The sequence below is a fragment of the Rhopalosiphum padi genome, chromosome 1 (genome assembly GCF_020882245.1).
Source record: "Rhopalosiphum padi isolate XX-2018 chromosome 1, ASM2088224v1, whole genome shotgun sequence".
NCBI classification, from domain to species: Eukaryota; Metazoa; Arthropoda; class Insecta; order Hemiptera; family Aphididae; genus Rhopalosiphum; species Rhopalosiphum padi.
In genome coordinates this window covers 61,469,429-61,481,414 of record NC_083597.1, presented here as the reverse complement: position 1 = coordinate 61,481,414, position 11,986 = coordinate 61,469,429, and the positions used below count along the sequence as shown (strand labels likewise).

At 26.7% G+C, this 11,986-nt stretch overlaps 1 protein-coding gene across 2 annotated transcripts; it reads right to left on the bottom strand.

Annotated features, from left to right (window-relative positions):
- Positions 1-9,235: 9,235 nt before the first annotated feature.
- Positions 9,236-11,031, bottom strand: LOC132931867 (transmembrane protein 231-like). 2 transcript variants are annotated; one of them, XM_060997923.1, is made up of 5 exons: positions 10,846-11,031; positions 10,525-10,682; positions 10,321-10,449; positions 10,021-10,237; positions 9,236-9,944 (listed from the first exon to the last, which is right to left on the bottom strand). In XM_060997923.1, exons 2-5 carry the CDS (start codon positions 10,642-10,644, stop codon positions 9,691-9,693), a joined length of 720 nt encoding a protein of 239 aa, XP_060853906.1. In that variant the 5' UTR covers positions 10,645-10,682; positions 10,846-11,031; the 3' UTR covers positions 9,236-9,690. The 2 variants fall into 2 exon arrangements, with proteins under 2 accessions (XP_060853906.1, XP_060853905.1); XM_060997922.1 differs by having other exon boundaries at positions 10,748-11,028.
- Between the last annotated feature and the right edge of the window lie 955 nt (positions 11,032-11,986).

The window sequence follows — 11,986 nt, the reverse complement described above, 5'->3', positions numbered from 1 at the left end:
ACATTTTGTTTGTTGTTCAGATAATCACTGAAAAACACTCAGCATATTATTTTATATAATGAATATTCTATAGTATAGTATTGTAAAATGTAAATGTTGATAGATAGATATTAGGTACCTACCAATTGATAATGTCACATCGGTAATTAAAAAATAATAGCTATATAGCTTACATTGCAGTTTTAAAGCTGTAATTATTCATTTTTAAAAACATAACCTTTCTTATATTTTTATATTTTGATTCTACAATTATATATTGTGGCTTCACCGATTAAATTTTTCTTAAATATAATTTAATTCAAATTTAATGTTAAGTGTTTTTTTATCTATTCTACAAGTGATAAATTAAAAGATTAAGAGTATAAACAAAAAATAGTAGTAATAATCTCGACATCTTGCTCATTCTTAATCTACTAATCGCTTTATAGCAAATTGCAAACGGACATTTCGTACCCAGCAAATATTTAGATAGGCAGTACATTTGGTAATTAGTCCAATGGTCCTCAGTATTATAGACATTTAGCACTGTTTTAATTGATTATAATTTATAAGACATTCGGTTTAGTTTTTTAAAATCATTATTTTTTCAATTTCCTAAGATTAATAATATAAACTTAAAAAATCACTTTAAAAATGTATAATTTATTTTAAACTTTTTTATTTTACAAAAAATGACTAATATAAAGTATATAATCTAATAATTTAAAGTTAAATAACTTACATATCACAAGTTTACAATTAATATTTTACGTCAAGTCACTCATGTTTTTAAATAATAATAAATTTCCTCATAATTATTATATTTATTTTATTTTATTTTATTTATAATTAATTGTTATTGGCAAATTTATTATTTAGTTTTGTATCGATGAAATAATGAACAAATATTGAATTGATTTCCAAACTCCAATTATTATAAATATATATAAGATAAGTCTTATAAAAAAATATATCCTGGGCTAAACGTGTAATAACTAATGACCTCCGAAGACTAAATTTAATGTTCTATCATAAATATTTTCCGGAGACGAAACGTTCTAGACTCACAGCAAATAGTTGTTTGTCTATTTGTTACTATGAATTATGATAGGTATTATAATACACTAAACTCCACAAGTAAACCTTATTATCCTTTTACTACAGCACTGAGCACACACCCGTTAATAACTGACTTCACACTTAATTTCTGGTAACATTATAATAATTATTATTAATTATTAAACAATACGTTTTAGGCTATACTTGTTATTTGTTAACTGCGGACTGAGCTGTACACCTCATAACTTATCACCGTCTATACACGATGCATACCATAGTATTCGTAACAATTCGTCCTGAATTCGGTAGTATTGGTATAAATAGTTATGCTCTATATACATCGACGGAGACATTGGCGTATTATATACGTGCCACTTATTTCCATCTCCGTGTACCCCCCTCTGTCTGACTGCACCGCGTCTATCAATGGTGTGGGTCATAAGTAATTATATTTATCGCACATACAATTGTCCGTTTAGGGGCATTTTCCAGAACTCTATCGCATTGTTCCAAAGACCCGGTGCATTTCGCCTATATATTATACTGATCAGTGACGAACAATAATACACGTGCACATTCGCTCGCCGTCCTCAATCGATATATACTAAGCAATCAATTAATACATGTATACAGATCGTCTCCGTGATTTCCGGTACCCATTGTTAATTTATAGACTTATATATATAGGATTTGTGTACATTTTATATTTTATGCATCTGTGCAAAGGGAGTGCTGATGATGTCTACCCCATCTCATTGGATAATATTTTTGTCTATTGATTTCTCATAATTTATTTTTGAAATAAAAATTCATATTTTCAATATTTTTTCTGTATGATGTTTTAGATTTCACACGATTTAAATTTATTGATAACAATAAAGTATAGGATAATGTAAATAAAACATATTTACTACCCAAGTGATTTACGCCAAGACACTGATAAATATTAACATAATATATAATATACAAATATTCCCCTCACACACAATTGATGCCATATTATTTATTATAATTAATTATCATTTGTAAGTAAATGCAAGTATATATTTTTTACTTTAACATGGTTGATAAAAATCAAAAATACATATATCCCCGCTTTCAAAAAAGTTTTCATAATAGGTATACAATATACATATCATATTATTGTGTTGGTTTTATTTTTCTCTCCGAGCACAATAATAACCACGTTACATGAGCCCTAGAAACGTTAAGTATAACACCACTCCGTGGATACAAATAATATTATAACTTATAAGAAATAATGTTATATTTCAATATGGCATTTGGTTCACTGCTGCAGGTGTACAATGGATGTATGTGTTACTGAAACTGTGAAGTGGCTGTGATACTTTTGACCTGCGACCCTTTTCTGCCGTGATACGCCATATAGTCACGTTAAATCGTGCAATAGTGTAGGTATGTAGGTACTGGTAAAATTCACGATCGAAAAATACTGTAACAGTATAATATACACCCTTCAAGTTCTAAAGCGTTGTTAACCTGCAGTATACTCGTAATCTATAGATAAGGATCGTCTGTAAAATATAATATAATAGATGCTGTATATACAAGTGTACGACGACAAACATGAATGTAAACTACACAAATTAAATGATCAATACGTGTTTTAAAAGCGGCTACAGTTAAAGTTAACTAGTTAATTATGTTACGAGTATGTCGAGGTGACTACAACGATTTACTAATTTAAAATAATAGGGCGATGTAGATTTAAGTATTATACATGACACACATATAAGTACCTGTATAATTATTATATACAATAAAATAATACCTATAAGCTACTGTTTTGTAAAAATAATCGTCTTTTATAGTACGAAAATTGTAAATACATTTTTTGTCACATACGAAATAATTTAAATAAATTGTATTAACTATGGAGCTCAAATAAAAAAAATTGAGTAGTATTGAGTACTTTTAACCAGAGGCGTGTCCAGCGGGTAGGCCTGATAGGCCCGGGCCTACCCTGATTTTTAACCTTTAAGTATACCCAAAATATGCATTTTAAAATTATATTTATATAAGCACACTGAATACTGAATGTAAAATGTAACAAATTATTTTTATAACCAGGCCTGTCCTAAATTTTGGTCCTAGACGGGCCTCTGCTGTTAACTTGGTTATTAATCAATAGAAGCGTATATATTTAAAAAGGTGGCCGAGGAGGCGGCAACTCCCCACTTCCAAAATATGTAGGAAATGTTATTAAAAATTTAATGTTTCATTATTATAATATTATAATATTTTAAGATATAAATAAATAGTAATTTTGAATCGATTTCCGTTACACGATAAACAGTATACCTACATACCTACAAAAATCTTTAGTTTCTTCCTTTTGGGAAATTTTATTTTGTCTTATAGTGCACCATCAATCATATCAATGATCTAATTCCCTGATCTTGAAGCTTATTTTATTTATATCAATAAGTAATTTTAAGTAATGGTTACTAGAGAAAAATTGTTGACTCTTTTGCATAGCGATATTCGTTTCTTTATATATTCTGTTTTAATTTGAAAATAGATTTAGAAATCAATTATTGTTTTTTATATATTATATTTATATAATTACATTTATTGTACTATTTTAAGTATAGAAGAGATGTATGTACTGTGTAAAAAATGTATAAATTTTCAAAATTATTTAATACTTATAGATATAAAATATAAATACATAATAAATTAAATTAAATTTTTAAATGATTAAATATTATAGATACCCTCTACTATATAATAAATCTATCAGTTTAAACTAAAAACATTTACACTAAAATTACGTCACGCTGTACCTATTTTTATATTTACAATACCACAGAACACCGTTCGATATATTATTATTTTTTAAAAATAACAGAATTTTACGTCATACCTTCTTCATTTTAGGTTAGAATGTTAAGTTAATTTTTCGTCATTATCATCCGGTAATCAAAAATTCCTAATATCCCCTCAATAAAACTCTGAATACGATCCGTCGAACCTGTTGAACAAATTATATAGTTAATTATTAAAGTTTTAATGTAAACTCATATATTTATTTCATAAAAATAATCAACATTAATTTTACGATGAACATAGTCAAGTAATCATTGTTAGCAATATAATTCATCGCATAGCAGCGTTTTCATCATTAAACTCTGCCCCCAGCACAGCAGACGCACAATGATAGAGTTACTATAATCAGAAATAAAATATTACTGTTATTACGTGTTCCGACGAATACCTATAATGTCTATACTAAGATCAGTAAGACTATTGTCACTTAGGATATAATATTCAATGAAATCGACGCGTATCGCGTGCATGTACGTGTTAGTGTCTAAACTGCGGGTTCAGAGCCAGCAAATGCATATCCAGTAAAATACTTAGATTGAGAGTCGTGTCTTGATTTTGCTTTTCTATATATCATTACCATTTTAAACACTCGAACCCGTTGCAAGAGGCGCACCGGGTGAACTACAATAGTAGCGGGATGGAATAAAATATAATATATGTAACACGAACTGCCAGAGTATAATGTGCTATAAAAATAAAATAAAAATAGCGTAGTGCATCTACCTACTAGATAACCGTTATAGCTGCAGCTGTGTTCATTAGCACAATAAGTTATATGTTACAGGACCAAAGCACGCGGGTCGAGTAAACTTCATTACATGCATATATATTACAATAATAGTAATGGTTTGTAAATAATCACGAGGAACTATTGCATTGAGCCGTTTAAACTGATTTTTTAAACTTAGCTAGCTATGTACCTGCGCAAAACAGAAAAAAAATGTATTACATATTATATAACAAAACATGATTTAACATGTACCTACAATCATTGTTGGTTGTAATAATTTTAATAATACAACGAAAGGACAAATTTACATTAATAAAGAAACGGGAAATCGAATTCGGCATATCACATAAATCCTATATCTACCTATATATTTTTTTACAACACAATGAATTACTAAATATTTATAATTATTTATAAAATCACGTTAAGTGCAGATAATGTGCGTAATAACTCGTCATATCATATTGTAAAACAATCATTGTCTATATGAGTATAAACTATAAATATAGTAGATATATATATATTATAATATAACCTAGATTTTAATATTACCTCAATAAGTCAACAAGTTGTCTGTTGTCACATTCAATCTGTCTAGGTTAAGTGGAAAATAAATTACTATATTTTCAGCTTGCGTGCAAGTATTTTGTCTACAAAGAGTTCGTGATGGGACCACTATGACCCCTTGCAACATGAATTTGGGTCACATCAGAGGAAGTATGAATACTTAACCGTGGGATGTGAACAATGTGTTATGTAGGTATGTAGTAGATAACGAAAAATAATTATTTTAGATCGTTCAAAATCGTCATAATATAATTATGTTTACTCTAGTGCACTATAAATGCACTATATATTTTAGGATAGCCAAGTATATACATTAACATAATTATATTATTGTATTATAATTCCTTAGAAAAACTATAAGTAAATACCTTGATTATGCTTTGAAACTAGACCAATATAAAAAAAATATCATCCGTTTCGAACAAGCATAACATTATCTTGAGTAACTGCTTATGGGTAGATAAACAATAATTAAATTAAATAGTTACAAACAATAACTATCGTGCGTGTTTTATACATCCATAATTGTAGGTATAACAATATCATGGCCAATGGTCATTGGTCATAGATACATGAAATATACATTCATAAATTCATTTTACTATGAAGTCTAAAAAACAAAATTTGTATTTTATATTTGTTAAAATGTTTGGACATAAATAAATAGGTAACTGATTAGAATTCCAATATGGTTGAATGATCCCAATGGCTGGCCACAGATTGTCACGAATGCATGTATACACGTTGATACGATGATAGCTGATATTATAAAAAGTAGTAGGTATGAGATAGGCGTATATATATATTTGACCTATCACCCGTTTCAACTAACGTTATAGGCACTAACATTTTTTTTCCTCTCACGAATATTAGAATTCAATCGTGCGTCTACAAAAAAAAAACTTTATACGTAAATTACAATTTTGATGATAAATAACAATAACCAGATATATATATAAAAAAAACGAAATCAAAGAAAACGATTTAAACTGTCACTGTTATGACTTCAATTGTTTCTTTTTTACATACGTTTTATACATTTTCATATTTTATCAAAAATATGACATTTATAATATGAAAAAAAAAACATTTTCAATCTAACGCAATTTATAATATACGCATATTAAATTTTTTAAACACAGTAAACTTGCCCCGGCACGTACAAACGAAATATTTTAAAAACAAAGTGTATAAAAAATAAATATATATACCTTTTTAAGATTATAGAACAATTATTATCAACTAAATCTGACCATAATAACGTAAAAATAATAACAAATAATTTTTAAAACATTAAAACACCATGTTCTTAAAAAATCTTGTTATACTGGAATTTAATCCTGTTATTCACAGTAAAAAAAATAATTTTTTACAAATTCAATCATAATCCATACTACATGACAACAAAACTAATTCTATATGGAATATGAAACTGTATATACTTTTTATATCATACGTATAATGTGATCATAATTGTTCTGTCCAAAAAGGAGACAATTTCTAAAAAAAAATATAGGAATATTACTGATATATCTGCATCTACCTATTGTACCTATATACAATTATTACAAGCTTAAATTAATTTTACTTCTATTAATATCTATGTATAATATTAATGCTTAATAGAAAAATAAGAACTAAAAAATACTTTTTTAGAAAACATATTATATACATATTACATACTCATATGTGAAATTACTATATAGATATATTATATAATTAATATTCATAATGATAATTTATGATTGAAAAATCGATAGTGGAGAGATTTGATAGTGGTCGTAATGCCCGAATGCCCGAATGCCTCTTAAGCGACTTAAAATCTATAGTAACACAATAACATGCTTAATATATAATATAGGTAATACACTAATACGTTTAATTAAGTTTAAGTAGTTTGACTAATAATTCAGTTATTATTTAAAATTAATAAATTAATGTTTGTTTTTAAATGCCGTTAAAATTATCATGTATCCAACAAATATTTTACTACTTAACAAATCTATAAATTCTGATGTATCTGTATCTATTTGCAAAATTGTTTATTAAAACTATTATGGTTTAGTTATGATTCTGAACCTAAAAAAAAAATAAGTTTATAGTACCTACTGCAGTACTACATATAACAATGACTGCATATAAAACCAACGTGACACATAAATTGTTAGATGTGACAATGTACCTATCTGTTGGGATGAAGATTTGTTTTTTCCATACTATAATTTTTCAAATGTTTGTAAGTCGGAAATTAATTTGGATGTAAAAAACAATATTTACCATTGCATTAAGACTTTTTTTTAATCACTGTACATTAAACGTAATTGTTTGAAAAAATGCCTACATCTAGTTCCATAAAAGACATCTACTGGAAATTACACATGTTTATTATGCTTTGTACAATACAATGACCTTTTCTTTGTTCATTTTTTTATTTTTCTATTACGAATCGGTAATCCTACTGGCAGTTATAGGATAACAAACAAACTATATTAGATAATATTCATTATATTCCAGGAACCTATACCTAGCATATAATAATTAATTTACTTTGGTTTCCCTGTGAACTTGATAACCAAATTTTTTTTCACTTCCTTAATTTTTTCCACTCTAAATTTTTGAATTGTATCTGTATAGTGTATACACACATACAATGGTGCCGAATTCTTGTATCAGGTACATGCGGTCGCGGTCCAACGGATTCGAACGTGCGTGCAGGATTCTTACAAATGTTGCCGCAGACGAAATTATTTTTCGATGGTTGTTCTAAAACGTTGTTAGGTATAATATATGTGTGTGTTTGTGTGTACATTTTAACAACACCCATCTATCTCGCTGAAGGTGTTTGATCACTCTGAGATCATGTAAGTTGCAGACAACGTCCACCACATGTTGATTGCATTAATGATTGCCACGGCCTTGCGGTAAATACGATACGCTGTTATTTGCATCCAGTAAAATTATTCTCTATTAGAACAAGAAAAGAGTGCAATCTCACCAATACGTAGTGCCTATTAATGGCTACTGATAAAATAATAAATAATACACGGTTGTAAGTCAAAATAATTTAATGTAAAATGTGTTATTTCTTTCGTATTAAAATAATAAATTGTTTATATAATGTATAAATATTATGTATCAATTTAATTTATGTTTTTTTTAAAATTTATTTTAATAAAATTTAGTTAAATGATAAAATAAAATGATTTTAAAAACGTCTGTATTTTTAGATATTGAACTTCCCATGATATTTCGGTGCATATCAAAACTAACATAAAATAAATATGATCATTGTAGAAATTAATGCAAATGAAAAATTGTTACATCGTATTAATTAATAAAGACTACTTTTTGTATTATCCATTTTTCAGCTAACGGTAATATTATTTCTTATCTAACTATTATTGCACAAAATATATAATGTCTATTAGATTTAACAATCATATATGAATATATGATCTAATATAATCTTTTATTCTTACAGCCATATTGTATTTTTTCAAGACAACTACACGTCTTGTATAACATACATAGTTAATGCATACAGAAATATATTTTAGGTTTTATTAATTCGATTTTGATTAAAACAAAAAAAAATATTGACTTCTATTAGTGTATATTAATTTATATGGATTTTTAATTTTCATACTACACATAGGTCATAGACATAGTACATATTTAGTTGAACACTTTCCTTATAAAAATATTAAATATTATAATATAGGTAGGCAACCGATCAAAAAAGTCACTTACTGTCCTTAAATACACCTGAGCTTTTTACCTTATTCTGCAAGAAGCAATTAATATCATTGAGAAAAATAACATTCATTCTCATTGACATGTAAAAGTTGACAAGGCCCGATCCAGAAATGGCAGAAATAATGAGCATGATGTTTATGTCATAATCAAAATTTCCTATATAGGAGACGTAACTAAAATTATTTTTTTAACATTTTAAAAATAATGTTAAAATTCTTTTCCTATATTACTTTGTTTAATTTACACACATTACCTCGATTAACATATTCAATGTTATGTATATTAATCACAATATACAATTTACTGTTCATGTTATATTACTACTTATTATTTATAATAAACTCATCATACTATGTACAGTCTACAATTATAAATGAATTTTAATTTATCTTTTTCGTTTTTTCACTATTATGTTTGATCATTATAGAAAAAATATAAAACTAAAAAAGCTTTGAACTATTTCATTTTAGTTTTTGATTCTATGGGACAAATATTTATTTTTAGGGTGATGACATGAACAAAAAAAGTTTGGGAACCACTACAAATGCTTGTAAACAGTATACATTAATACGTCGTCTTAACTTTAAATTAAACATAGATTATAAATTAAAAACTAGCAAGTAGCAGTCAATTATTATACTAAATTATAATACGCAAAAAAAAATAATTTTACAATCGTTTTATAAAAATAATCAAAATACAATTAATTAATTAAAATAATAGGTAATATAACTGTTAAAAAAATTATTCTAAGTTGAACGTTCTATTTTTGTAGTAACTATATGATTTGTAAATAAAAATCGCTTAACTTTTTTAAATATAAAAACTGACAACACAAGTATTGAAAAATATTGTATCCATGCCCACTTCATTACTTGCCAAAACTTTGGTTTGTATAAAATTTCTACTGAGTCATAGTTTATTTTAGTTTTAATCAAAAATGGTTGTTTATAAGGTCGACCTCTTGTCCACTTTACTAAAACGTTATCCAATTTAGTAGAAACTAAAAATATAATAGATTTATATGTATATGTATATATTAAATCCTGTGATATAATTATTAAATTAAATTAACTTACGAATTCGTTTTGAGTATTCTTCATATATGTTAACCAGCCAGTCAGGAGATCCAAATAACAATATAGGTCTATTCATACGAATAGGTTTCCTCGATGTGCATACTAAAGGTGTTTTTTGTATCAAATTTAAATCACCAAATACGTCCAGTCTACCGCCTGGCAATCCAGAACTGTAAGTAATAACTGCCATAGATTCCATTTCAAGTAAACACAAATCCTATTGAGAATAGAATAGGTAAGTCATTACTCGTCAGAATTATAAATTTGAAAACAATGTGTCAAAATTAAATTTATATTTACTTGTATTTTGAAATCAAATATTAACAATAAAGTTATAGAATGAACATCTAATGTTTCATTCACAGTCAAATATAACTCTAAATCCAAAAATTCTTTTTTCCCATCAATATTAATGTCTTCTTCTATAACCTAACAAAATGTTGTTTGTAATTTAAGTAAATAATGTTATGGTTAAAAGATATATAAATATTACAATAAACATACCTTGATCGTAGAACAAAACCCCGTAGTTTTTAATGTCCGCGGAAAATTCCCGCAAATCAACGGAGACGTGGGATCAGACGTTTCAGCGTATAACAAATACTGCAACTTAAATTGTACCATAGGCTGTTCTCTGTATTTCTCGTACTTAATCCATAGTCCTGAAAAAAGTATCACAAAATAATATCCTCTTGCAATAGTTAGACAAAAATATTATTCAATCTACCACTGCTTCGATAGCAAAATAACAACGGCAAAATAAAAGTTAATAACGTTATAACGACATATAAAATAAATGCCTTAGAACAAATAGAAGCTTTGTACTTGATTCCGAATGATCTACTATAAACTACGTGCACCGACATGATTTCATATTTGTATTGACTCTTTGTATAATATTTAACGCCAAAATACTATTGAGGTTTGTTTTGTTGATAGTTTCCATAGTAACAGTCTCACCCTTGTCAGGATAAGGTGTATATTACCCATTTACCCCAAAGATATAATTGATAATTAACCCTAGCGGAAATACATTTCATTTTATTGTTTACATTTTAAAAGAATAGGTACATATACTACGTGATTTAATTGTAATAAACGTATACAGTGTGTACACTGTACGGGGTAATCCTTGAAGTATTATCAACACTCATATTCTCAGTCAGTTACTGTGTTATTCAATAATTTATGATACTTATAAATACAGATTGTTAATTTTAAAATGTGTAATATAAACATATGTATACCGTGACAAATTTACAAGTCGGAAATTTAAAATATATATTTCGTAAAATTTAAAAAAATATATATTTTTTCATTTTTGTACAGAAATTATATATTTAATGTCCTTTAAAAAAATAGATATTTTTTTAAAACTTCTGTGTTTAAGTATTCAGTTTTGAAAATATTTAAAATATATTTTTATTGGTAGGTACTATTAATACGAATACATGTTTTCAGTTAAATAATTAATATCACCAACCGCTAATCGTTCTCCACGTATCAGATTTTTCTCATTTCATTTATTTAATACGTAGTAATATACTAACAATATAAAAATTTTAATAAATAAATTGTTATTATAATTAATTTTACCATCTTTGTTTTTGTGTATTTTCAGTTTTATATAATGTTTTTATTTATGTCTGCAATCCCTATTTATTTGCAAAATACTTTAAAAATATTGAAGTTGTATTTTTCAAATGTTATCAAAATGTTCTCTGTATTATATATTTATATATATATATATACCTACTAGACTTTGGCAGGAAAAAATAAACAATTATTATAAAATATGGCGTTAGATGTATTTCGATTAGAGTATAGTGAATATTAAATTCAGCCGGCAGTTGTCCGTTAGTATCAGTGTACATACCTACTTCCCTTTGTGGATAATTTCGACTAATATGACTTTCTCCGAATCCAGTAGTTTAGAAAATTAGCTTTTATCAAAAAAATTCAATTT